This window comes from Wallemia mellicola (genome assembly GCF_000263375.1).
Source record: "Wallemia mellicola CBS 633.66 unplaced genomic scaffold WALSEscaffold_27, whole genome shotgun sequence".
Lineage (NCBI taxonomy): Eukaryota > Fungi > Basidiomycota > Wallemiomycetes > Wallemiales > Wallemiaceae > Wallemia > Wallemia mellicola.
The window spans coordinates 1-26,222 of record NW_006531984.1 but is presented as its reverse complement, the minus strand read 5'-3'; the positions used below and the strand labels follow the sequence as shown (position 1 = coordinate 26,222).

General features: G+C 38.4%; 12 protein-coding genes and 2 non-coding genes across 14 annotated transcripts; 6 read left to right on the top strand and 8 right to left on the bottom strand.

Moving 5' to 3' along the window:
• Nucleotides 1–12: 12 nt before the first annotated feature.
• WALSEDRAFT_58676 (hypothetical protein) lies at nucleotides 13–2,142 on the top strand. The gene is made up of 2 exons (XM_006960361.1): nucleotides 13–36; nucleotides 85–2,142. Coding segments are annotated over exons 1-2 (2,046 nt in total). The 5' UTR covers nucleotides 13–35; the 3' UTR covers nucleotides 2,130–2,142.
• On the bottom strand, nucleotides 2,142–3,912 carry WALSEDRAFT_61415 (MFS general substrate transporter). Its single transcript, XM_006960360.1, has 3 exons — nucleotides 3,782–3,912; nucleotides 2,469–3,731; nucleotides 2,142–2,419 (listed from the first exon to the last, which is right to left on the bottom strand). Exons 1-3 carry the CDS (start codon nucleotides 3,871–3,873, stop codon nucleotides 2,266–2,268), a joined length of 1,509 nt encoding a protein of 502 aa, XP_006960422.1. The 5' UTR covers nucleotides 3,874–3,912; the 3' UTR covers nucleotides 2,142–2,265.
• A 1,684-nt stretch (nucleotides 3,913–5,596) lies between these two features.
• WALSEDRAFT_70524 (hypothetical protein) lies at nucleotides 5,597–7,388 on the bottom strand. The gene is made up of 6 exons (XM_006960359.1): nucleotides 7,250–7,388; nucleotides 7,171–7,202; nucleotides 7,111–7,125; nucleotides 7,018–7,061; nucleotides 6,960–6,970; nucleotides 5,597–6,913 (listed from the first exon to the last, which is right to left on the bottom strand). Exons 1-6 carry the CDS (start codon nucleotides 7,285–7,287, stop codon nucleotides 5,647–5,649), a joined length of 1,407 nt encoding a protein of 468 aa, XP_006960421.1. The 5' UTR covers nucleotides 7,288–7,388; the 3' UTR covers nucleotides 5,597–5,646.
• An 8-nt stretch (nucleotides 7,389–7,396) lies between these two features.
• WALSEDRAFT_22291 (hypothetical protein) lies at nucleotides 7,397–10,304 on the bottom strand (the record flags this gene model as incomplete). Its single annotated transcript, XM_006960358.1, has 9 exons — nucleotides 7,397–7,843; nucleotides 7,888–7,976; nucleotides 8,023–8,173; nucleotides 8,219–8,478; nucleotides 8,528–8,682; nucleotides 8,731–9,028; nucleotides 9,078–9,483; nucleotides 9,529–9,627; nucleotides 9,678–10,304. The coding sequence occupies 9 exons, from the start codon at nucleotides 10,302–10,304 to the stop codon at nucleotides 7,397–7,399; spliced, it is 2,532 nt and encodes an 843-aa protein (XP_006960420.1).
• Nucleotides 10,305–10,339: 35 nt separating this feature from the next.
• Nucleotides 10,340–11,437, top strand: WALSEDRAFT_61414 (Abi-domain-containing protein). The gene is made up of 6 exons (XM_006960357.1): nucleotides 10,340–10,565; nucleotides 10,609–10,782; nucleotides 10,830–10,947; nucleotides 10,992–11,072; nucleotides 11,117–11,179; nucleotides 11,226–11,437. Exons 1-6 carry the CDS (start codon nucleotides 10,368–10,370, stop codon nucleotides 11,387–11,389), a joined length of 798 nt encoding a protein of 265 aa, XP_006960419.1. The 5' UTR covers nucleotides 10,340–10,367; the 3' UTR covers nucleotides 11,390–11,437.
• A 222-nt stretch (nucleotides 11,438–11,659) lies between these two features.
• WALSEDRAFT_t89 lies at nucleotides 11,660–11,740 on the bottom strand. The gene has a single exon. It is a non-coding gene; the product is annotated as a tRNA-Pro (tRNA).
• Nucleotides 11,741–12,206: 466 nt separating this feature from the next.
• On the bottom strand, nucleotides 12,207–14,362 carry WALSEDRAFT_33970 (FMN-linked oxidoreductase). The gene is made up of 4 exons (XM_006960356.1): nucleotides 13,572–14,362; nucleotides 13,419–13,525; nucleotides 13,135–13,368; nucleotides 12,207–13,090 (listed from the first exon to the last, which is right to left on the bottom strand). Exons 1-4 carry the CDS (start codon nucleotides 13,820–13,822, stop codon nucleotides 12,303–12,305), a joined length of 1,380 nt encoding a protein of 459 aa, XP_006960418.1. The 5' UTR covers nucleotides 13,823–14,362; the 3' UTR covers nucleotides 12,207–12,302.
• Nucleotides 14,363–14,446: 84 nt separating this feature from the next.
• Nucleotides 14,447–16,342, top strand: WALSEDRAFT_30302 (hypothetical protein; the record flags this gene model as incomplete). The annotated part of the gene is made up of 7 exons (XM_006960355.1): nucleotides 14,447–14,513; nucleotides 14,559–14,758; nucleotides 14,809–15,033; nucleotides 15,078–15,197; nucleotides 15,230–15,595; nucleotides 15,651–15,854; nucleotides 15,899–16,342. The coding sequence occupies 7 exons, from the start codon at nucleotides 14,447–14,449 to the stop codon at nucleotides 16,340–16,342; spliced, it is 1,626 nt and encodes a 541-aa protein (XP_006960417.1).
• Nucleotides 16,343–16,672: 330 nt separating this feature from the next.
• WALSEDRAFT_58675 (hypothetical protein) lies at nucleotides 16,673–17,835 on the top strand (the record flags this gene model as incomplete). The annotated part of the gene is made up of 3 exons (XM_006960354.1): nucleotides 16,673–17,099; nucleotides 17,144–17,612; nucleotides 17,660–17,835. 3 exons carry the CDS (start codon nucleotides 16,673–16,675, stop codon nucleotides 17,769–17,771), a joined length of 1,008 nt encoding a protein of 335 aa, XP_006960416.1. The 3' UTR covers nucleotides 17,772–17,835.
• Nucleotides 17,836–18,041: 206 nt separating this feature from the next.
• Nucleotides 18,042–18,123, bottom strand: WALSEDRAFT_t88. Its single transcript has one exon. It is a non-coding gene; the product is annotated as a tRNA-Glu (tRNA).
• Nucleotides 18,124–19,079: 956 nt separating this feature from the next.
• On the bottom strand, nucleotides 19,080–20,154 carry WALSEDRAFT_61413 (hypothetical protein). The gene is made up of 2 exons (XM_006960353.1): nucleotides 19,899–20,154; nucleotides 19,080–19,846 (listed from the first exon to the last, which is right to left on the bottom strand). Exon 2 carries the CDS (start codon nucleotides 19,817–19,819, stop codon nucleotides 19,244–19,246), a length of 576 nt encoding a protein of 191 aa, XP_006960415.1. The 5' UTR covers nucleotides 19,820–19,846; nucleotides 19,899–20,154; the 3' UTR covers nucleotides 19,080–19,243.
• Nucleotides 20,151–22,130, top strand: WALSEDRAFT_61412 (hypothetical protein). The gene has a single exon (XM_006960352.1). The coding sequence runs from the start codon at nucleotides 21,349–21,351 to the stop codon at nucleotides 21,985–21,987; it is 639 nt and encodes a 212-aa protein (XP_006960414.1). The 5' UTR covers nucleotides 20,151–21,348; the 3' UTR covers nucleotides 21,988–22,130.
• A 1,474-nt stretch (nucleotides 22,131–23,604) lies between these two features.
• WALSEDRAFT_70522 (hypothetical protein) lies at nucleotides 23,605–24,637 on the top strand. Its single transcript, XM_006960351.1, has 2 exons — nucleotides 23,605–23,995; nucleotides 24,062–24,637. The coding sequence occupies exons 1-2, from the start codon at nucleotides 23,880–23,882 to the stop codon at nucleotides 24,516–24,518; spliced, it is 573 nt and encodes a 190-aa protein (XP_006960413.1). The 5' UTR covers nucleotides 23,605–23,879; the 3' UTR covers nucleotides 24,519–24,637.
• A 184-nt stretch (nucleotides 24,638–24,821) lies between these two features.
• WALSEDRAFT_66245 (hypothetical protein) lies at nucleotides 24,822–25,966 on the bottom strand (the record flags this gene model as incomplete). Its single annotated transcript, XM_006960350.1, has 2 exons — nucleotides 24,822–25,824; nucleotides 25,884–25,966. The coding sequence occupies 2 exons, from the start codon at nucleotides 25,964–25,966 to the stop codon at nucleotides 24,822–24,824; spliced, it is 1,086 nt and encodes a 361-aa protein (XP_006960412.1).
• Nucleotides 25,967–26,222: the final 256 nt, after the last annotated feature.

The following is a 26,222-nucleotide window of genomic DNA, read 5'->3' as shown; positions in this document are numbered from 1 at the left end:
CTTCTTGATAGTGAACGACGAACACTGAGGGAGCGAGTATGTAAAATATAGCGAAAGTAAAAAATCTAATAGAGATACCACCAGTGCAGCTCGCCAAAGCGCTTCAATTCAATCCCGCCAGACAGTCTAGAGAAGCTTCTGCGAGAATACGCTCTATTTTGAGTTCAGGGAGGGATCATAACGATGCATACGTTGAAATACAAAATTTAGCTTTAAAATTAGGTCCAAATAGTACACTGGATAGCCCTCTATCGTTGGCCTTAGCCCAAACTAGCTATCTTCACGGTTTGATCAGACGTGGTGAAGTTTATCAAGCGCGTAAGATGAGTTTGGCGTTTGCAAGAGCTGCAGCGAGAGCACCAAATGGTCGTTATCCATTCAGTCGGAGAAGGTTACCATTAAAGACTATGTCTTCGATTATTCACTCCCTCATTGGTCAACCTGGACAGTCTTCTACTACTACATATAGCAAACCAAACGGAAGACCAACTTACTCGTTTTTATACCTCATATCTCAATTTCCAACTCCCGGTGCAAGGGCAGCTAGAATGTTCGTATCACATCATGCAAAATTAGGTGATAGAAGAGCTCTTAGGGATTTCCTAGTGATATTAATATTCGGCTTACTAAGTGCTGAAATGATAGGTGGTGCCGTAGCTTTATACTCCCATTGGTGTAGAAAATATGCGGTAAGCGAAGCGCAAAAAAGCTCCATTATCTCGCAAAATAATGATAAAACCACCAAAGCCGTCAATAATCTGTCAACCTCGAGTCACATTACATGGCAACCTTCAAAATCACTTATCAAAGTGCTTTTAAACAAGTTACATACATCTCGAGATGATCCATATAAGCAAATGAAGGCTGGTGTATTATCGCATGTTGCTCAATTGCTTGATGATCGGATAAGAATAGGTAACCTTTCAATAATGGTCAGTGAATTGTCTTCCTACACAAGGAAGCACAAGTCATCACAATATACTCGTCAATTTGAGCGTACATTAGAGAGTTTATCAGAGGATATTATATCTGGTCGTATTTTCCATAATACCAAACAAAGAGATTACAAAAGAGTGAAAGACATCAATGCATCAACATATAATGCACTCATTAGTCATTTTATGCATCTTAGAGATATGACGAGAGTTCAATCACTTTTGGAATCTTTCAACAATCGTTATGGTGCTGTCAGAAGTGATACTCTTAACGCTGTATTGAGTGCAAGCGTTGAAGCAGGTGATATTCAGCTGGCCACACGTTTAGTTGAACTTTTGCAATGGAAACTTAATTATCAGTATAGCAATAAGTCTCGTTGGTCCGGTTTCAGGATTGCTCAGGATGAGAAGGTATTGAAAGAATTAAAGAAATGTAATCACTACAATGTTGATGACAACACTGTATCTGCCCTTCTCAAGTTTTATGTAGCAACGGGAAATAAGAAGATGGTCGCACCATTAACGTACCAATATTTACCACATTTAGACTTAAACACTGTGAAAGAAGACCGTGAAAGTAGTTACAGGAAATTGGATGAACAGACTAGTAGTGATTTGTTTGCAGCCGTCCATAGAACACTCAAAACTGGCTTAGCTGTCAGATTACTAAATGATAGGCAATTAGAGAATATGTCTGTGGAATCACTTACTTCAGTTATGACAATACTATCCCAAGAAGCTCGTAAATGGAGCCAATTCAGTACTGGATGGGGTCCTAAAAGATGGATCAGAAGCAGCTTCTTTGAGTCAAAATCAACGTCTGATTTGAATAATGACACCAGGAGTAAACAAATTCATGATCAAATGAAATTGAGGCATAATAGTGCAAACTTTATGGCAACTACTCTTTATAAGTCTGTTAGAAATAGGCCATCAAAACATCAAGTTGATAGGAATGACGTTAGTATAGATGAGGGTTTCTTGAGAATGTGTTTGAAAGTATTTCATAGATCCAAGTATATGATCGCAATTGATGATGTTTTGATGCAACTACATCAACGCAATTATACCATCCCTCATCAACATAAGGAGCGTTTTGAATGGATTAAAATGCAAGATCCTCAACTTATTTTTGATAAATTTAATAAATCAAGAGTACCCATAGTTGTTTCGCCAAAGTTTCATAACATATAGAAACGTATTTTTGTAAGAGTAATTATTATGTATTTGTATTGTTGTTACAAATTGAATAAGAAGCGTGAAAAGTAATACATCCAATTCCTAGAATTAAAAGTAAAGTTATCCTTGTCTATAATTAATGCAAAATATCTCATGCAATTTCCTTGGTATCTTTCTTGCCTTCTTCATCCTCATTGATCTCTTTCTCGTTGTAGTCCACAGTTGCATTCTCACCCGCGCCTACCTTCCAAGGAAGCAAGAATAAGATTAGAAGAAGTCCACAGAAGTGAACACCAGCTAAAAACCTATGATCTGTGTTAGAAACTTTCTTTTAAAATACTTGCAAAAACCCACCAATCTCCTGCTGATGTACCGATGAAGTCATTACCACTTGTATCTCTTTTGTCTACTTGTAATTGAACAACAGTAAACAAACTGATACCAATAGCTGAACCTAATTGTTGCGCTGTTACGAAAACACCACCAACGAGACCAGATTCAGAGTTTGGTGCTGATTGTATCATTGCTACATTACTTGCGCAATAGAGGATCGCACTACCACCACTACCAATAACCATACCTGGTACTTGTAATCTCCAGAATTTATCAATATCATCACCGAATCCTAAAACGATAGCACCTGTCGTTGAAGCAATAAATCCAAATAATAGCGCAGCTTTGGTGTTAATGTAGCGTAACAAGTAAGCTATAGAGATAGAACATAAAACTGATGATATACCGAATGGTATAAAGTGTACTACAGCGCTTAAAGGTTCAAATTCCCATACGTCAATGTAAATTTTCGTTAATGATTCTAAAGTTGTCGTCCACCATGGTGTAATCATGAAACAAATACCAAATAAGACTGTGAAACCTGGATAAGTCCAAAGTCTTTTTGGAAGTAATGCTGAACGTTGATCTACTCTAGTCTGCCACCAAGCGAAGATAATAAAAGTGATAATGGAGATAACCAAAGGTGCTATCACTTGTGCTGTACCCCAGCCAACGTTATTACCACTTGTAAGTGCGAAAATGAGTAAAACAACTGCTATAACTAATTGAATCACTGATATAACATCTATACGCGCACCTTTATGGTATAAAACTTTCTCTTTAGGTGTCAAGAAAAATGAAATTGGTGACAAAGGTAATGCGATGATAGTCAGAATCCAGAAACACCACCTCCAATCAGCTTGTGTGAGGCAACCACCAACAATTGTACCTATGACATTCGCAAGACCACCTGTAGCGCAGAAGATACCTAAAGCCTTAGCTTGAGATTCAGTATCTCTATACATTTGTGTGATAAGTTTAATAGCTGATGGAATTGTAACTGATGCGCCTATACCACTAAATGATTTCAAAACAATGAGTCCGATAGCATTATCACAAAATGGTGCAACTAGAGATAAAATACCCAAAACAGCTAAACCAATAGTGAATATAATCCTTGGTGAGAATCTATCGCTTAGTAATCCGGCAAAAAGTAAAAATGAAGCAAATGCAACTAAGTAACCATTAACTATCCAATTTTGAGTCGCACTGTCGATATTTAGATCTTCACCTATCGCTGGTAAAGAAATAAGTGTAACGTAAACACCAAAAACATCCAAAAATCTTTTCTTTAGTCAACTTCGATTACTTTGATCGACAGTTTTGAAACTCACTGTACTGTACTAAATATCGCAAGTAGTATCGCTCTTCTGAAATTACCTGGATGATTTACAAATGCACTATCGCTTAATTCACTCGCCACCATCAAATTAAAGTGAAACGATTGAAATTTACAGTTTAATGGACTTTCGAGTTGCTTAAACCCGAGAAGTGAGGTACGAAATAATAAGTTTTATGCTTCATAAATTAAAATTTATACATTTTCATTTCCTTTCATTTGTTCTAATCTAGCTTTGATATTGTTAATATCTCCTTTTTTCGGCACTTGCCGTGGGTGTTCATTCATTCGTGTGGCGGATTTAGTAATATTATTAGAACTTTCGAGTGGCTTGGGTATTTTGAGCGTTCTGGGTTGTACTTTTAAACTATTGTTTGATGATACACCCGTACTAGCTAAGCTTTGTCGCGCTCTTGGGGGTGGTAGCAAGCTGGTACGGCTTGTAAGTCCAACACTGCGACGCGCTTGACCATTTCGTGTAGATGTCGGGTTCTCAACGTCGTTACCCATACTCGCACCTCCGATGCTCTTTCTAGAGGTACTACCCGGTATAGACTTAGAGACATCACCTTTGTTTACACCTGGAAGCAAACTCGTGCGAGATCTTACATTCGTTGTGGGAGTTGCAATACTCTGACGTTGAGAAACACCACTCTTCCTGATTGTCTGGGATGTCTGCTTGATGTTATGCTTGTATGAATCTGGCGGTATGCGATGAGATGCCCTCTGTGGTAATCTCTGTGATGCAATTGTAGGTCTTTGCAACGTAGTATTTGAGTTAATTGCTGGCAGAGCCGATGCACGTCTGTTAGTCACCTGTGATGGTCTCGATAGTGGTTTTGGCAAGGTGGTCGTCGTAGGAAGCGCAGATTGTCTTCTCGACTTTGCCTGTTCGCTTAGTGGCTTCAATCGTGGGTGCGTAGTAGACACTCGAGATAGTTTCTTCGTATCTGTGCCTATGTCTAGCTCAGGTTTAGATGGTATCTGCACTTCTGAACTTCGTTCTTCATGCTCTTCTGAGGTCGTTTGATCCTTCTGTCCATTTTCTTTCTTGTCGTACATATCCACGCTTCATAGAACTGTTAGATGAGTGACGACGATCTTCAAACAGCTAACCCACTTCGGTTGTTCTACAGATTTGGCTTTCATATTACCAACAAGTTTTTCATCAGTTAGACATTCTCTCTTGTCTGGTGATGGCTGTAGACTTAGAAAACTGAGTTCATTGCTGAGGAAATTAAATGAAGTTTCAGTGTTGATAGCGTTCAGATCTAGAGTCTGATTCGGGCTATTAACTTCTGATGATAGTTTAATCGGAGAACATTTCTCTATATCCTTCTGTAGACTCCTCCGGAGAATTTCACTGTGTAGTCCTCGCGTATATCGCGATCGACTGGAATTCGATGGGCTTTCGCTATCGCTATCGAAACTACCTAAACTTGCTGGTTTTGGCGTTTTTAATATTTCTTCAACTTCGTTACTGCGAATGTTTATATTTATCGAATCTGTTGAATCGTCATTCAGACCGTCGAGTATATTTGAAGTATTTCTATTATGATGAATGAGAAGATAGCGAAGATAATAATCATACTAACCCATCTGTCTCACTATCCTGCTCACTTAGACTCTTACCGAAGACCGTTATATCAATTAACTTTGATTTTTCAATATCATTCAGTTTTTCTACGCGTTTTTTATCAAACAAACTTAAATCTGATACATCCTCGACGTTTTTGTCTTTTAGTGGGTCAAATTCGAGTAACAAACTCTCGGACATGATGATAGTAATCAAGGCTTAACTTTAGTTAACAACAGGAAACGATAATTTATGAAAATCCATAATACAATTTAAACTTAAATTTAGAAATTACGCACCGCGACTTGCTCGTTATACCTTGGTTTGTTATCGGTTGCTGGTTGAGGTGATAAAGGCGTTGGTAATGAGAATGCGTATCTTTTGTTGTCATCCGGTACGTTTGGCGTGTTCAGATCACGCTTTACTGAAGCTTTAGATTGATCTCGCCGTTGTACTTCATCATTCACTGGGCTATTGTCCCTTCTATACCTTGCAAATCGTGGGTTTAATGTAAGTGATGGTAATTTCCTATTTAATACAGCTTGCTCATATTCCCTTAGGTCTTCTCCTGCTACTCTGGCCGCACCTGGTGGTCCGCTTAACATTGGTAATCTATATTGATCAGATAACGACTGTTGATGTTTATGTAAAGCTTTCATCAAAGGTGGTTGATTAAGCTTAAGATTGCTGGCATCTGATGCACTTTTATTGACTGCTGCAACTGCGAACTCTTTGCCGTTTTCCTGTTGCTGCTGTTGTTGTGACTGATTTTGCTGATTGGCAGTCATTGGTATAGAAAGATACTGAGACCATATATCTTGCATATTGTGTTCATCTAATTCTTGCTTTTGTGCATCGTCACCGTTAACACCGAAATCCTTCATAAGCATCTGCATATCTGCGTTATAGAGAGGTGATTTTGGTTTATTAACGAACTGATTTTGTGGTGATATAGGAAGCTTAAACTCTAATGGTGTGTGTGGTAAAGCAGATGGAGTGCTTGGTTTGTTCGTGGGCAATGTGCTCAAATAGTTAGATTGTGATTCATTGAGCTGATCTTCGTAAATTTGTTTGAGGGCGTTATCGTTCGTCGTACCTAGAGTTGAAGGTTGTTGATTGTTGAAGAATTGGCTCCAAACTGCTGCAGTTTGCGCAGCGAAATTTGATAGGTTGGTTGTCTGGGATTGAGGTTGAGCTTGTGGCTGTACCTGTGGCTGTGACTGGTTAACAGGCTGAGTAGAAAGTAGACTAGGTGTTAGCGGTGGTTGCTGCTGCATGTAAACCTGTCCAAGTGACTGAGCAAATGCGTTCAAATCGTTATCAGGCTTGATAGAGGAAAGATCAAGAACAGGCTCAGATAGATTGACATCCTGTTGAGTGTTCAACTCGTTTTCCTGCTTCTGCTGCTGTTTCTGTTTTTGGGCTTCTATTTGCTGAATTTGCCTATCGAAGGCGCTGGACATGTTAGCCTTGCGATTCTGACGCTGGCCTTTCTTTGGTACGAGGGGATGACCTGCGTGACACTTTGACTGGTGTCTATTGAGTAAGTCGCTGTGTATTCCGTTAGTAGCCGTAATAGGGGATAAAAGACTATGACCTTCTAGAGAACTAGGTGCTGTTAGTTCAATAGCCCAATAAAGCTTGTAAAAACTCACAGATTCGTTACATATTTCGCACTCGTACGGCTTTTCCCCTGTGTCTATTAATTTATTAGCTCGGCCATCGCTACTGATAAGAATCCAGCTTACGGGTTCTCATGTGTCCTAATTGAGTTGTTAGTAAAGAAATAGGAGGAATACTAGACTGACTATAGACGTGCTGCTTCCTTGTGAACTTGGCACTAAAACGGAATTAGTTGTCGATCATCTGGCTTCCTAGTCTACGCACTGGCAAGTTGGACAGCTAAAATCTGATCCTTCAGGCATTTTCTAGGCGTTTTATTTTCCGGTTCTTCCCACTCTTACTTTTTCTTTTCTCAAGTGATGGACAAAACCGTCGCTCAATTGGGATCGACGTGACGACGTTTACAAAAAATTAAAATGAATTCCTTACAATTTCCACAAAAATGGGCAGTAGTTCTGTTATTTTACCCGTTTCCGGATAATTTATGTTTTCTTCCTCTTCTTCTCCATCCTCGCTTTCATTTTCCCCAGCAGCCGTAACCTCGGTTGTGAGGACTTCATCGACGCCCAGGGACCCCACCAATCCAGCGACCCATTCGCTTGATTCTCCCTTCCCATCGTAGTCCTCTTGCGACTCAATATACTTTTCACGCATACGTTCCTCATGCATCACCTTCTTCTTATAATGATAAATCGCTAGCTCGTCAACTTCCTTGAATATCTCTTTACGTTCCGCCTCTGAGTGTGGAAGGAGCATTTCTAAACTTATCTTGCTCTTCATTCCGTCACGCAAGAAGTCGAAGAATCGTTCAATCCATGAGCCAAAGCTATCAAACATGTCTTCGCCTTTGGAGTGTACCTATAGTGCTTTAATAATGGTATAATAATCCTCTAATTACCCACTTTGTGAACGAACGAGTAAAATTGCCCTTCGTGTCGCTTAACGAGATCAACAAAAATGTGGACGGTACCAGCTGGGTCAGCTTGTGAGCCTTTCTAGTTGTCAGTATTGAGGTTCATTATTTACACCTTACTTACGCTCCTCCACTTGCTCAACTGTCCTTATGAGGTCACCTATGAACATCTGCAGATCATACAACGAATCCACAATATTGGCAGCCTTATACACCTGTGCTAATGGAGTATAAAAGATGGTAACCATATCTTTGAGCAATTCAGCCGTAACTCCCTGTTGTGCTGTTAGACTGTATGCCTTCTTATTAGAAAAACGCACCTCAAATATCATTTCAATTAGTTGTTCCTTATCCCGCAACTTGGTATAAAGCTTAAGCAGGTAGCTGAGATCCATGAACAACCATCCTTCTTCACTATCTGGTCCATCGTCGGTGTACATCACTCCATTGCGTGCTCGTTCTTCTTCATATCTTGCATAAGTCTCCCAACCACGCGCCATCTTCTGGAGATCGCTTGGTGATAGGGTCGGCATATCACCAGACCTGAAAATGATATTGATAATATGCGTATTCTCTTCTGCTGTTTCGGTAGTTTTAGTAATGCTCCCACTTTGTTCACAATCACTCACCTGCATCATTACGATATAACTCTTGTATCTCCCTTGGTGCGTCGACAAATTGTTTGATTCTATCCGATAATACATCGTTAGAAACTTTCGCTCTTGTCAATTCAATATCACTCTCGAGTTGTTTGATGTCTTCGTAAATAGAAGCAGAGAACATCCTTAATGATTGATATTAGTTATGAAGCATATTCATAGTAATCGCCCACCTCTGAAGAATGCTACGCTGTCCAAAAGGTTGCGCCAAAAATAAATCAATTACACCTCTAACCATTGCTATTGGATTACTGACACGCAGAATACTACGAAGCACGAAGTATGGCATCAAAGCGTGAATCCTTTTTAAGCCACTGAAAGTTTCAGAAGAAGTATCAGAGCCAACGAAAGTTTGGTATATTGTTGAAGCAAATGATATTCTCGCCCATTCGAATACTTTCATATATCTCTCTGGTAGACTATCTATAGTTTCGTTATCTTTTATTATGCTGAACATCTTTTTGAAGCCATCTGAAATGATAATTGAGACGGCTGTAGGAAGAGAGAATTAATGACTTACCTTTCGACGATATGTCAGATTTGAACATTTTAACACTATCCATAACCTCATCTGCACGTGCATCCATCTCCTTTTTGAATCTGTCTTTACCGGAGTTCTTCACGCTGTCATTAAACAACCGTCGTTCGGCATCCTGTAATTCTTCCTCAGTGAGTGCTGTTGGATTTGACAAAAGGAAGGTCTGTAAAGTTGATGAATTTGCAACTGAGCGGGATATATTCAATAAATCTCTCAGGTATGCGCGTAAAGTCAGTCTATTTTTTTCTCTAAATAAGCTTGTTGGAGTGGACACATCGTCATCAATTTGTGAACTCGATGAAGATGCCGCATCTTGTGCAGCTAACGATGACGATTTGTCTTTCTGGGGTGGTGAAGGTATCACTTCATCTGGGAACTCATTACGTAGCTAAAGATGTCAATTAAGTAGTCTGAATTGGTAAGGGTTACCAACATTTTGGGCCAACAATTTAAAGTCTTGGTATCTTCTACCTACGTATACTTCTTGTACATTTCCATCATTTCCAACCAGTTTTGAATGGATGATAAACTCCTGAAATGTTTCAATGAGCCACTACGTTGTGAGAAAAGAATATAACCTACCTCATGTGCTCTATTGTGCATGATGCCGCGCTTTTGTGGTACTCTAAGAGTAACGACATTTACTTGCATTTTATAGCTGTTAGCGCATGATGGACGGGCTTTGTTTGCGACAATATCACTACCATCTACTTTGACGACAGCTTCACCGCCTTCAATTTTGCAGCCAGAACTTAGAAGAACGGCTAGGTGCTTCTGTATTTTCATTTTAAGTGCGCGTCTCTTTGTCAACTCCTCTTCATCTCCTGTGGAGGCTAGATTTCTCTCCAAAAACTCCTTTACGAATACTTGCACTTTATCAGACCAAAAATTATCTGGTGCTGATTTCAGGAATGGAAAAGTGATGACGAATTCTCTGAATATCAACTTCAAGAATGGGATATCAATATCAGGGACTCTAGTTGATTGCTTGAACGGTGGACCAAATAGAGATAGAGCGTCTGGATGACTTAGTACATCTAGTTCATTGTCTATTTCTTGACTGATCAGGTGTTTCTTCAAGTAATGAGACCGCAGTGGTGTTAACTCTGTAGTATTACAGCCTAACTCGTGTTCTAATTTATTTAGATTCAACTTCCTCAATTCTCTAACGCTATCGCCTAACAAATTATTCACTCCTTCTTCACTCATCGTCGTTTTAACGATAAAACTATCTTGGCTCTTTCGTCATTTCACCCACCAGCAAAAATTAAAATGACTATAGGAACTTTCTTATCATTAACGTTCTCTATAAGTTATGTTTATGCTGTGTATTTCACTTCTCTCTCGAGGGGACAGAGAGATGACCCTGCTGTTATGATCTCACGTATGAAGAACGTTGTTGTATCAAATATAGCTTGTTTGATAGTTATTGTTTATCTAGAAATGAAGCTACATAACCACTCTCTATTTGTGAGTAAATTGGATAACAAAGTGACCTTTTAACCGTTATCAGCTGGGATTGAAGCAGACAGGGTTATCTATACCAAATATAGACGCTTTAAAACCTATCATATTGGCACCAATTTTATATTTCGGTCATATAGTCGCTTCTCTTCTCACAAAAGAGCCACTTTTACCAACTGCATCGGAAGTCAGATCACTAACTTTTGTTAGGAATATTATAGTAGTGGGTAGTCTACCAAAGCTCTCATTAGTTTGGTAACACTTAATTAGGCTCCTATTACTGAAGAAATCACCTTTCGCGCGTGTATTATATCTGCATTCAGATTAGACTCACATAAATGGTCGAATACGTCGATCATTCTTTTAACACCTTTGTTCTTTGGATTGGGTGGGTTTCATGAACTTAAAATATCACCCTTTAACCAACCTTAGCACATGTTCATCATGGTCGACAAAGATATCTCAGCTCAGATAGATCCAGTCAGGCATTCATACGTGAAATGCTTGTAATTGGTATGTATACAGTCCATGAAATCAGTTTTCTAATATCTTAATAGCAGTACAACTAACATACACCACACTCTTCGGTTCATTTGCTGCATATGTCTTTTTAAGAACTAGTAAGTAAAATGAATATAATTAATAACTATCTAACAAACTCTAAAGATTCAATTTGGCCTTGCATACTGACTCATATGCAATGCAATTACTTTGGTCTGCCAAACTTCGGTCTCATAAACGAGGTTCAAGGTGTACATAGGAAGGTCACAATTGGTCTATCCTACACAGCAGGCATAGCGCTCTTCACATACTTACTTAGATCACTCTGATAGAAACAATAGACGTGTACTTCCACTCAACTATTGTATTAGATTCACTATACCCTGTAAAACTTTAATGGGATATTTTCAATAGACGATTTGCTCTTTAATTTACTATGCTAAGTTGAATGATATTAACAGCTGAAAGATTATAATTTGGTAAAAAAAAAACTGACAAATAGTTCTTCAGATGCTATTCGAAGTTTTATGTTGGGTGACTCTTATGAATTTTATAAATGTCCTTTCCTAAGGCAACAAAAATGGAAAGGCAAAAATAAAGGGCTCGACAGGGATTTGAACCCTGGACCTCTCGCAAGCTGGTAACCCAAAGCGAGAATCATACCCCTAGACCATCGAGCCGCTGTTGATTAGAAAACATAAGCTAGAATGTGTATCGATTAACTCGGTTCCTAAGTCCTATGTTTGACACGAAAATTTGCATATCCCAGTTTTTAAAAGAAGCCAAGTAACAATTCTCATCAAAAACTACAGTACAGTTGTCTAGAAAGGCCTTAGCCGTCAAGGCATTCCATTCAATTGTCATGCTACTAATAGTATTGATGAATGCGGCGATTTTTCTATACCTAAATGATATAACGCGATCCTAAAATCATCATTATAGTTATAAGAAAAAGAAGTCTAATCCGTATTATACTCGAAAGGTGTTTCACAAATGCTTATGCTACGCTTGATAACGTTCTACATGCCACATCTCTTGAGAGCAGCACTGAGAGGTTCCAAAAGCACATCAACAAAATATTGTGCTTATCAAATACACGATGATAAAGCACCATTGCTGAATATTCGATAATTCTTTTTATCTATAGCTCTCAAAAATTAATATCTAGTAACCTGATTTACATTTTTATTATATAATATAATCTAAGCGAACAAAAGTATATAGGATGGCAGAACAAAGTATCTATGCTTGAGCAATGAGTTCGTTTTGTGAGATACCATAGTGTTGACCATGCTTATCTAAAACGACCTTCATGAAACCAGCAATACCGGCCTTGTCTGGTCTGACAGGTTTACCATCGACAGATTTACCATAGTAGCTTGCGTATTCAGTGAAGATTTCTTCGAATTTCTTAGCTTTCTCTTCGTTTGAGTCATCCCATGGTTCAGCATGGTATCCCACTGCAGTGAGTTGTGATCCGGCGAGTGCGAGTGAGAACATTGGATTCACTAAGCTCTTCCTTGCGCTACTAACTTTACCCTCGAGGATGTCTTTACAGAGGCGTGGTTCACCACATAAAGGTCTAGCTAAACCGACCATTTGGGTGGCACCAGTCTCGACAGCTTCTGCCATGGCCTTTGAGCTACGGAAACCACCAGTGACAGCGATTACTGCGTGCTTGATGACTTTCCGTACATTCTCTGAGTATTGGATGAAATAAGCTTCACGTGGATTTGGTGCTGAATTCATGAAAGCGCTACGCTCGTAGCTACCCCCTGAGAGTTCAATAAGATCAACTCTTTCGTCCAACCATTGACAGATTTGTTGTGACTCTTCAGAAGTCAAACCGCTGTCTTCGCGGAAATCTTGTGAGTTGAGCTTAACGGAGACAATGAACTTAGGATCATTGACTTCTGCTCTAATTGCATCGATGATTTCAAGAAGTATACGTGCGCGGTTTTCCAATGATCCACCATACTCATCTGTACGACGGTTGGTGTGTTTACCAAGGAAGGAAGAGATTAAGTAACCTATAATAATATTAGATCAGGCTCAATATTATAAATCGACTTACCGTGGGCTGAATGAGCTTGGACACCATCATAGCCTACTTCCTTACAGAGCTTAGCTGAATAGGCGAATTGTTTGACAATGTTCTTGATGTCTTCTTTGGTGGCTTCCTTTGGCATACCGAAGGAGACACCAGGCATTTGAACACCTTCTACGGGAACAGCAGATGGTGCAATTGGGTTTGGGTTTACTTGCTTGTAACATTGTCTGCCTGAGTGGGTGATTTGGCAAATCGCGACTGTAATTCCTCGTTAGTCACACTTTTAGCATTGTGTAAGTAATAATTACCTGAACCGCCAGCCTTAGCAGCTGAAACGAGTTTTCTGAATTGTTCCAAACGTTCTGGTTCTTCGTATCCAATACCGAGGACTGGGTTTGCAGGAGCTTCAAGGTGGCTATAATAAATTAGAATATGGTTGTGGGTGTTTTAAAATCACTCACTCTCCAGCAACCGGTGTGTTACCGGCTATGATCAAACCAATTTGACCTTGACCCCACTCCTTATAAAGATCGATAAGAGCTTGAGTTGGTATACCTCTAAGCTTTGGGTTTGGATCATCGTTGTAAGTAGAGAGTCTCTCTGTCATTGGAGACTTCAAGAATCTGTTAGGGATAACTACACCATTTGGAAGAGTAACCTTTTCAGCGAGTTTGCTAACGTCGACCTTTTCGTCTGAATATCTGTTAGACATTATTAATTGATATTGTTTTCGTTAGTGTTGAAGGGGTTTTGTCGAAATTTATCTACCCTGGAGGACACCTCCGGTTGATTATCTGAACCTCCACATTATGTCAGCTACTGAATATCCGAAACAATTCCAGTAGTTTCATGTATAGATTCGGTATTCATATTGATTAAACTCCAGTATTAATTAGTTAACCAAATGTGGCAATAGGCTGTCTCCAGCAAATTAGCTATAAAACTCCGGATGAAAATTCCATAGTCATCCATGAAAGATTATAATACAAGTTGGTTAGTTGACAACGCTTTTTTCTTTGGTAGTTCCAAGTGTGCCAATAGGATCGACAGTGTGGCTGTAAAGAGAGTGAAATAAACTTGTTAGACTACTAGAACATATATCTTAAATAATGTTGCTATATATTATCATAATCTTTATATGCGCGTGTAATGACGCGATAAGATTACCCCTACCTCAGAGAGCACGGTAGATCTCAGACAGAAAGATGAACTTAATATCTAACTAAATCCCTGTTCTTCGTATAATAAATAGTATTTTTTATTAAAACGTCGTAACTAATTCATCATTATCTCGCTCCTCCTAAACCGTCATCATCAGAGATCGAACAACAAAGAAATGAGCGAAGATAGCGACAACTATGATATGGACGCTGCATCATTTGAAGGCTCAGATATCGTAGAAGGTGTGTATATCGTCCATATCGCTTCATAAACTTACAAACCCCCAGACTATCAATCCAGTAACCCTTCAGAAGCATTCTCAGATGAGGATGTTGATATCGACGACAATGACGCATTCAATCCCAGTGAAGCTTTAAAACCAAAGAAATCAAAGTTTGACGTTGATTACAAAATATACGGTATTGATGACATTATCAACAATCAACAATCAGAAACTGACCAAGTTTGTAACATATTTGGATTACAGGTGGGTCAATTTTATCTTATACTCACTCATATTGAACGCACCACTTTCAGCCCCAAGATGCTATCATTCTCCTTCGACACTTTGGCTGGAACAAGGAGAAACTTATTGAGCGCTACAGTGAAGACCCGGACAGGATATTGAAGCAAGTTGGTTTGGCTCCGGGCACTTCAGCCGCCGCACAGTCTGATTCACGTGCCAGCCCTTCACGCTTGAAGAGGGTCAAGGGATTCACCTGTGAAATCTGCTTCTCTGGCTCTGAAGATGCTTCTATTCAGGTTTGTGATGATTATCGCGGCAGCTCAATACTGATATAACGCAGACACTAGCATTATCTTGTGGCCACAGGTTCTGCTCAGATTGCTGGAAAATGCATTGCGAGGAGAAGATAAATGGTCAGGGTGAAAGTCGCAAGATTGAATGTATGCAGAGTGATTGCCAGGTGAGTCTTTAAGGTTACCATACGATCATCAGCTCACTTGTGCAACAAAGACTGTTATGAGTGAGCAAATTATTGGCCAAATAGTTTCAGAAGACGTCTTCCGGAGATATCAGAACCTTGCAAATAAGACATATGTTGAAGATAATAGGAGAGGTTTGCGTTTTTGTCCAGGACCTGATTGTGAAAACGTGATCGAATGTCAAGTTAGAGGTTCTGATCTTGAATCCTATATCCCAATAGTACTTTGCAAATGTGGACAAGTCAGCTGCTTTGGCTGTAGCTTCAACGGGGACCATAGACCGGCTTTATGTGGTGTAACAAACCTTTGGGTAAAAAAGTGCGAGGATGATAGTGAAACTGCTAATTGGATTAGTGCAAACACAAAAGAATGTCCAAGGGTGAGTATACTTCCTCGGAGATATCGTACCATCGTTGCTAATGTGACTGCCGTAGTGCCACTCAACGATTGAGAAAAACGGTGGATGTAATCACATGACTTGTCGCAAGTGCCGTCACGAATGGTGTTGGATTTGCATGGGTGAATGGAGTGCACACGGTACCAACTATTACAATTGCAATCGTTATGAGGAGAAGTCAGGTAAAGATGCACGCGATGGCCAACAAAAAAGTCGGGTTTCTTTGGAGAGATATCTTCATGTGGGTTTATATTAAGGTTAGAACAATTTCTGACAATACATTAGTATTACAATCGTTATGCAAATCATGAGCAATCAGCTCGTTTAGATAGAGAATTATATACAAAGACTGAGCGCAAGATGGATGAAATGCAAAAATCTACGTCTCTTACATGGATAGAAGTACAATTCGTTAAGAAAGCAGTGGAAACAGTAACGAAGTGCCGTATGACATTAAAGTGGACTTATGCAATGGCTTATTACTTAGAGCGTAATTCCATGACAGAACTTTTTGAAGACAATCAAGCCGATTTGGAAAAAGCTGTTGAAAACTTGTCTGAATTGTTGGAGAAACCGTTAGATGTTGAAACGATCCCAGATTTACGCTCGCAAATGCAAAATGCTACAAATTATGTCAAGTCTAGGCAAATTATACTGCTAGAAGATACTTTACAAGGTCATTTGGAGGGTAGGTGGACATACCACGCCGCGATCCCATCTATTGCATAATCACAAATCACAAAATTGGCAATGGCATTTTTGCATTTCTTAGATTCTATTCAATATGAGCATTATTATACTCTTTGTTATATAGTAGCATAAAATGAACGTCGCATTTCTTGAAATAATCTTATTCTTATTGCATCTGTATGTGTTCTTCGTTTACATTGGCAGTTGGAATTAAAATTTTTCCATTGGAATGAACTGGCGTGCCTAGCTGATGGAAGGCACGTCGTGTTTGATAAAATTAGCGGAGGAAAGGAAGAAATGGAATGAAGAGTTACTATAAAAGCAATGCTTCTTTAGTCTCTTTACTTACACTTGGAATAGGACCATTCAATGTTTTTCAATAGGATAATAGCACTTTCTCTCATTTCAGTAGTAGTTTCGTCAGCAGCTATAAACTCTAGGCAGTTGGACGATGTTAATAACTCTATCAATGATGCTCTCGGTAGTTTCCAAGGGTCAGGTCAACAATCTAAACAACAAGACACAACCCAACAATCCACCGGCACCGACACAAAAACGAATGAAGAAATTACTCCATCTGATCCTGCCAACATTGATTGGAAAAAGATTGATCAAATCGCACATGCAAAATTTACAGGTAATGTCGAGGGTACTGTTAAGTTTGGTGGTGACTGGCAAAAGCCGACTGATGTCGAAATTATTATGGAAAAGGGTCTAGATGACGCCAAAGGATATAGATATTCAATCAATACCCATCCAATCGATAACAATGATTGTAACACCGCTGGAGACATTTGTAAGTTATAGTTCATCTGGAGAGCTATTCTAATATCCTTCCAGTAAACCCTGTGGGCATACCAGAAAATGTAGTTTGTGACGAAAAGAAGCCAGAATACTGCAAGGCGGGTGACTTATCTGGAAAGCATGGTAAACTTGGATCAAAACACGGACACGGTCGTCGCGGCCACAACAGTGGTAATGCAAAGGACAAGTATAGTGATAATTACTTGAGATTTTTCCCACAACCCTTCTCGATCCTCGGTAGATCTATGGTTATCACAGATGATTCAAACAATCGCGTCGCATGTGCTAACATCATTTCAATGATTGACGGTACGCAAAAAGACGAGGGTAGTTTCGAAGGTACAGGCAAGGCATCAAACTACCAAAACGATTATCGTGAGCCAACTAAAACTGGTGAAGGTCAATCAAAAGTCACGCCATTTCAAGACGGCAAGACCGTCGACGCTAATTCTATACCAGCGAAGTCTAATCCAGCTATCAAGGAGTCGCCCTCTGTTGATCCAGGGTGAGTTGCTATCTGTTCTTTCATCTTTGTCGCTAATACATCAACAGCATTGCTATACTTGAAGATGATACTTCTGATGCTATTTCCACATCAAGTGTACCATACAGATTCGTTGGTTTGACCATCGTCTCTGCCATGCTCGGTGCTGTTGTACTTTAAGTGGACAGAAACTATTTCACTTTACTTAATTGTCTATTTTATTGTATCTATAATTACATCTACCTAATCTTCAGTCGATACACAAGGTTTCGTTGAGAGCTAAAACATGGAAGGTAAAGAACAAAGAGCAACGCCTCGCCCCGAAAATAACGATTTCATTACCTTAATAGGCATAAACTTGAACTAGTTTATACCTTCCAACGTTAAGAGAAAAAAAAAGGTTTCGATCGATCCATGTAAAAAGACCGAATTTTGAATTGCAAAAGTAATTTCGGATACCGGGAATCGAACCCGGAGCTTCGGTGGTCATTCAAGTGAAAAACCGATAGGTTAGCCGCTACCCCATATCCGAATCTGTTTGTTCTCTATTCCTAATACATGTTGATAGATGTTTGAATTGGCAATCTAACCTATTTTGCCGAGGGCTTTTTTTTTTTTCGAAAAACTTTCCACCTCTACTTTTATGTTTTCCAGATTTTACTAGAACACCTGATATAATATGGCACGTTTAAGTTTCATCACTCTAACCTGCATTATATTTGGTGCTATGGCTTATAAAACTAGTACAGATATGGTAACACTTGGAGGCAGTGGTTTCGTAGGAGGGATTTTCTTTATAATTGACAGATGCTCCCACGACAATGGTGGTTTAACTGGTGACCAGTGTGCGCGAGCAATCTTAATATATCTTTTCTTTGGTATAATATATGGAATAGGTAGAAACTTATCCCCTGACTAACTTGGATAGCTTCGAATCTGGGTTAGATATATCGCACACTGTACTGGAAATGCTACACATTTGGATTTTATGTCTATAGCTGGTAATCCCGATACTCCACAAGATCATGTTAGATCCTTTAACAATCCCAATATTTTCCATATTCTCAAGTTATTTAATGATAAATGATGGAGCATCTTACTCCGCGGTAATGCATAGATTTATCCCTGAACTAAATAGTTATCAGGCGCATTCTACGACCCACTTGAATGGTAGTGGGAGCAAGAGACAGCAGTCTAATAATGATCGTTGGGTGTTTTCTTACGCTGCGACCTCAGAACCGTCCACGATGAGTTGTAATATGAGTTTCATCTGAAATCAAGAACTGAAAAAAAAAACACAATTCAGTTTGATTATAAGATATGAAATACGGAATTTGTTATATATTTTGATAAGCAATCGATCACTAGCCTAAGACAGCGCAACTTGTAGAGTTATTTAACTTACTTTTTCCCTGGCCTCTACTAGGAGCACAGCTTTAAGAAATGAAACTATACAAGTCTAGTACTAATAAAACTATTATGTGCTTTTACATATTCAGCTATTTTGTAAGACAGGGTTTTCATAACATTTTCCACACGTCTGCGAAGAAACCCCAAACCTCTAAACTTCTATCCCATGTTCGATAATAAATGTTATCTATTTGTTATCAGTATCTTGTCTATACATATTATATACAACTTAAGCCTAGACACTAGCCTAACATAGCGGGTATTGTTTTCGCCTTCCATATAAACAGTCGAACAGTCATTTCAGTCATCAGTATAATTATACAATAAATCTCCATACTCCAGGTCGAGCTGAGGTATAGTGTAAATTTCCTAAGGACCTCTCTTACTCGATACTGGCTCTTGATAGGAAGTCTCGACGAGTTCATTGCGCTTTTCGAACTATTACTCCCTTCAAATTGCATAAGTTGAGTAACTTCATGATTGAAAAATCCATCTCCCAATCTATAAATTGCGTAAACACTAAAAATACACCCTACAACCAGGTTGATCAAACACCCTTCCTCGTTTATTATTTTACCTTGTTCGTTTCTATTACATTCATTTTCAATGAAGGAAGTGCCGATGTACAATGATACTATTCCCGCTCTCAAGTTGGATGTGTCAGCGTCTAGCAAAACCCACTTGATCCACTGCAATATATTATTTTCTCGACCTTTAGTAGCTAAGATTCCTTCCGCATAGACAGAACTAGTTAAAGTCATAATTACTATCAATTGAAGAAACAATGTCTTTTTTATGTTTCTGAAACCCGCTCTCATTCTCCTGTATTCGGATATATTGTCTTACTGTATATTATTTATAAGTAAAATCACAAGTATCCTACTATATGGAACTCGCTAATGCTATATAATTTTTTGATATCGATTATTTTATCTCGTTTCTATAAAAAAACCTTATTCTTTCGTATATTTGACCGTCCGCTTGTACCTTACTGTCCTCATATTACTATTTATATGTTTATAACTAAGAATTAGTTGACGCTGTAAGTTCAGCACTTATCTAAATCAGATAGTTCCCCACTACTAAGTCATATCGCTACCGCTTGAAACAAACTGATTCACCCAAATACAAGTCGTGTGGCGTATGTGGTAGTGGGTAGCACAAAGCCCCATATTTAGAAGACACGTAGCAGTCAGCTAATATCACGTCAATGAGGAAAAATAACCAAGATCGACGTTCTTGTCTAATTAGATCCAGCTCAGGAACACCTAAGCTTTACAAGCCGCAATTAACTACGCACGAAAGGTACTTTCTCATGGTTTGGCGTCACCGAGAACAAACGAGCGAACATAAAACATCAAAACATTTACGTCATATGTTAGAAAGCGTTTCCAGTTATTTATCATGCCAATTAAATCCTCATACTATAAGAGTTATTGATGGACGTGATTGAGCTTTTATTCTTCAGAATTTATGCAATTTTATCATCACACTGTTTTTACTATTCATTTTTAATTTTTTTAGAAAGGTCTTTTGTATTTTCGACTGGATGGATCATGGTCACGTTTAATAAATGGAAAGTTTATGTAGTCATGCTACTTTTACCTTGTTTGGTATCAATTATACGCTCAGTAATGTCCAGTACAGAGTTACAGAAAATTAGTGGAACCGCTTTTGGGGCGGGTCTGTATAATTTGCAAGACAAGTGCATACGTCGTAACCCGAATGAACATGAATGTTTGAGAATGATCTTGTTTTCGTTAATATCTGGAGCTTTGTATGGTGCAGGGTTGTATAGCGATGCACATGAAGCAAGTACTGTTCAAGAAATTTGAGTAATCAGACTTCGATTTCTTTGGGTGACAAAGAACTATCTCACCGCATTTGCTTAAATTACCTTTCGTGTATTCAAAAAAGCGATCTGTTTTTCGAAGCGCCGACAGAGAAAGTGTATGCCGAACCCGGCAGTATATAATTTATCAATTACAGTTCAGAGTATATGATGGTATCTGGTTACCTGGTTGAGAACGAGGGTCAATCAGCATCTTAAACAAAAGACATCAGTGTTCTCCACATTTTCGATACTGACAAAAAGTTTGTTCATGTTATTTCCATGGAGGAATCTTCATCCGATTCGAGTAAAAAAGATGACACATAATGATATATGCACCTCTTTTATAGTGTTAATAGCTAGCAATTTAACGAGGCAGGCTAATAAAGAAATATGTACATTTTTTTTATCTCATCATCATCCTGTCTTTTTTTGGAAATAAATCTTGGCAGATTGTCTTTATTAAAACATTACATTTAAACCGATACCATCAAACACCGATAAACTAAACTAAATATGGATATAATGCCCTTACTATTGGCACTGTTTCAATTAGCATCTATATTAATAGCGAGTGGGGTCAGCTTATCAGTGCAACGCAAGCCAACAAATGAATGGGGCGTGAGAACTGTGCGGTTGCTGCTTTTCGTAATCCATTTTCAAATTCTGTATCAGAGTTATTTATATGATCTAGCAAAAAAGTATGTGGGTTCCAAGACAACAGCGCCGAGAACAAATGACATTGGAGATTGTACTGTAGAGTCGTTTTTAAAGGGGAAATTATCCAACTTTTTGGCCACATTGGGGTTATCTAGTATATGTGATAACACTATATTCTATGATGTTACGAAAAATTCTGGAGTAAAAATACACATATTAAACGAAGGGACCTGTAGTAATGAGGCTACAAATGAAACAATCTTCGATGGAGTGCAGGATACTTTGTCCTGGTTAATAGATGCGAAGTGCCAAAGGTGTTGCGCGACTTTGGCACATGATGGGGGATGGAAAGCTACTATAAAGATGTCAGGTGATGATAGTCGAATGAATCCTAGTATAATAAATTGTAATAAGAGCGCTAAGTACAAGTGTAAGTGGAACGAAAACAGTCCACGAGTAAGTTGTGTTGCATGGAACGAATATAACAAGCTTTAAAGATACATTCCATATAAATGGTTTATATAGGTGTATAATACTCAAGAAACGCGATTATATGTCACATTCCTCACTTTAGCTGTCTAGTAGTGTTTCTTGTTTCATTTGTTTTTAATAAAATACATGTACGAAAATACAAATAAAAATAAAGCAATACTGCTGTATTTTTACCACAATCGTCGGCGGTGGTTGATCATCATAGAAACTAGACAATTTGTCGGATAGAACTGAAAATCTACGAGTAAATTCGGACGCATTGAATTCCAAGAACTTTTCAAAAGAGCATTGGACAGTTGGCATAGCTAATAATACCTTGCACAAAGTTAAGGGTCTTCAGACGGCACATATGACTAGGATCACGTTGAGAAGCAAGATATAGAAATTAACATCCGTTACGAATCAGGAACAAGGTTCAAGGTTTACAAGTCTTCTTTGAGGTTTTTTTTTTCAACCGCAATTAACTCTGAGTGCAAGGCTATCTCGGTGATTTAGCGTAAATTAAAGTAAACAGGGAAACGTGAATTATCAAGACATTTACAACATTAATCAAGAAACGTAGCAGCTAAATCGTGGCATTCATATCCTCACAATACATAAATTAGTAATGTGCCCACTTAGATTTTGTATCCTCTAAAAAGTTATGTCATCATCATCAAAGTATAAATGTTCAGAAAGATAAATTGGTTCCATAAGATTGGACCAATTTGCTGTACACTGAAGATGTACTTGAGTGTGTTAACAATTAATTATGTTCGATAGAGGAAATATTATCGTTCAGACCCCTGTTATAGAGTGATATTAATCGTAATCCTAGGGGTCCTTCTCACACCTGTAGTCCTTCCAATGATAGTATGTATCTGGCTTACGAAGAGATACAATAAATTCTGAGATATATCTATTATATTTTTTGGTTAAGAAATATGGTGTTTTCGAGTCAAACAGATGTCTGGCAAGAGCAGAAAGAACGAAAAGGGAATAAAAAAAGAAGCTATGACTGCGCTAATTTTCAGGAATACGTATTTACAACTCAAGATAGATAATGTTGTTTAGATTTAGATAACCCATGACATTGCGGGCATTAGTAAATATACACATTGATCAACATCTTGGAAAGCAACGTACATTCTATGAATAAGAACCACAATAAAAAAAACTACAAAGACCTAAATAGAGCCATACGTTGTAACAACTATAAATTTAAATTAGCATTGATAAAAAATTATAAAACTTCCTTTTCAGAATCCAGAAGATTTACACTTCTGTTAGAATGGGGTAGCTGATATAGCCGATTCTATATCCTCGATTCTATATCCTCGATTCTATATCCTCGATTCTATATCCTCGATTCTATATCCTCGATTCTATATCCTCGATTCTATATCCTCAGATTACAAGAAGGTATTGAACACACCAGTATATACCTCAATATTATCACTATCCCCGTTCTGCCTCGATCCAGTCCAAGTCATTGTGTTCAGGAGATACCTGACGTCATTATCACAGATATGATAACATAAATAGTCGGGGAACCCTGAACACAATGCAATGGGGCATATAAAGTTTCCCGATACTGAAAATTATGAAGACGGCTCTTGTACTCTAATATACGTAACGAATTAAGGAAGTTATTAAGAAGCCCGATCAACCAACTTCCAACGGGTACACATATTGATTACTATTATATACGACTGTATCTAATCAACACTATAAGCAATAGTTAGTCTCGATTGGAGCACTGTAAGTCCTCTTGGTTAACCCAATTCATAACTTCATCAATTTAACTTGTGGTAGTTGTATGGACAATATCTTATACAACATTCACAGGATTTCTATATATCTTGCAACTGTTCTCCTATTTTTACAAGCTTTACTCTCCATTTATACTAATCAATATGAAGCAATTTTTCATTGGACATATTCTATGCTGCTTACTGTTTGTATCAGCTACTACAATCACTGAACAAGAGTTTAATCAGCAAGCAGACCAAATATTGGATGTCCAAGAAACGTATGGGAATCCATCTTTACACATACCTAATACCTACCATAAGGGGTAATTCTCTCTTAATAACAGAGATTTATTGCAGAAAGAGCCAATATCGGTATGTGGATATGTAGGCGCTGCAGCTACTTGCTTAATAGCAGGAACAACAGTTGCAGACTTTATCTATAAAGTCAGTACCGATGCAATACTGAAATACAGCAATAGAAATAACTGTGGACCGATTTATGGACAAATGGGTTCTTTGTACTATATCTATAGAGCTGAAGGACCTTGTGCTACTACAGCAATATTACAAACAGTAGAAGGAGCTTTGGATAAGCATATTGAGAACAGTAATATGTGTCCGTCCCAATGTTTGAGATCGGACCATGCTGGAGACTGGGTGGGGTATTTGACCTTCGGTAGGAACGCGGCAGCAGTTAAAAAGTCCAAGTGTGACTCTTCCGGCACCTTTGCCTACTGTGACAGCGGTGGAAATAACAACTTACCTGACGGAACAGACAAAGACGATGGCCAGAAGAATTAGGGAGTATATAAGAAATATTTTATATGCATCTCCCTTCCTACTTTTCCTCTTAACTCCTTTGATCGTTTTTAACCACTTCAGATTTTATGTATTTTTATATATGATTGTTCATTTACTAAGTATTTACAACATGTGCCGCACTATGAGACAAGTTTATTGATTATATCAGAGTTTCTTTTAAACAAAGAAAACAATATATAAATTATATTAAGACGACAGATAAAAATCAGAATAACAGAAAACAAAACTACTTATCATTGGTGTCTGGGTATAAGTTTGTGTTTGTTTCCTATCTTAATTGATTTACCAGAGTTCTTTAATAGATTCCTTGTAAGAGTTCGATTCTCTAACCTGTGCTCCTGGTGGAGGCAAATAAAATTCAGGATCTGGGTAGATTCGTTTTTTGTCGTCGTTGAACTGTGACCATTGTTCTTGGAAGTGGTCGTAGTGTATACCTGTTTTGGTATCTTCGGCTTTGCTAAGTCTGTCGTCTTCTTGTTGCTTAAAGACTCGTGCTGCTTGTTTGGCTTGACCCGGTTGTATTAGAGTGCCTTTGACACGTGTGGGTGGGGCTTTGCATTTGGAGCTATGGTTGAATCCAAGGTATTCGTTTGGGAATTCTTCCTGTTTGTCGAAGCGGTCATATATGGTTTTGAAAGATGCTGGTGCCGGTGTGTCATCGGTATTAGCGTTGGGTGAGGTTTGCACGACCGATTCCTCAGTATGTGTGTCATGACGATAGTGGGGAATTGGCAATTTTATGTATGGTGGCTTGTAGTATAGATATAATTTGTATTTCTCGAGTAGTCTTTTCGAGAGAATTGTTGAATTGTAATGCGGACTATAATACGCTTCTGTTTCGATCCAGTTGATTGTACCGTTCTTATGTCCCAGGTTTAATTGCATTGTTCCTACGAGTGACGAGTTTGATTCACCGCTAAGTGTGCCAAAGCGTTCAGGCACATTGAGTTGTCTTATATTAGTAAGTAGATCCAATCTACAAGTGCATGTAACGTCTGAACCTTGATCGAAGAATGCGGTATCAGGAGAAAAACGTCCTGTCATTAATGTCCTATAGTTCGCAGGTGAAAGTTGTGGTTGAGAGCTTAGCTTTGTCTCTGGGGTGTTGATAGAGCGTTGTCTTTCGAATCTGTTAAGTTGTTTATTTTTCATGTGTTTACCTTTGAGTTCTGGATGTAGGTGCCCGCACTCATTGTCTGTGTGTGTTTGTGGTGATTTATGGCGTTTTTCTAGACAATATGAACAGAATTTGATATCAAGGCGACGTAGTAGATCTGTCGTTTGACTTTGATTCTTGGAGGTGTTTTGGTCATCATACTTATCCACGTGTTCTATCTGAGTGACTTGGTTGATTGATGCAGCTTTGGCTGGTGGATCAAGTTTGATTGTGTCATTGTAATCTTTAATGATTGCTTTTGTGAGTTCATCGTAGTTAAGATATTGGGATTTTTGGTAGAAATGGATTTTGGTAGAAATGGAGTTTTGATGATTTTAATTCAATAGGTATTGTTTGTAGTGCTCTATATTTCAAAGAATTTTCTCCAAAGATTGAGTCTAATTTCTGTAGTTTGGTGAACAGTTTCTTTAGGTTTGTATAGAATTTTTGTGCATTTTCTCCATATATTAATGTTCTACTGAGGAATTCTGTTTGCAGTTGTTCCAGGCTTTCTTCTGGTTCAAAGA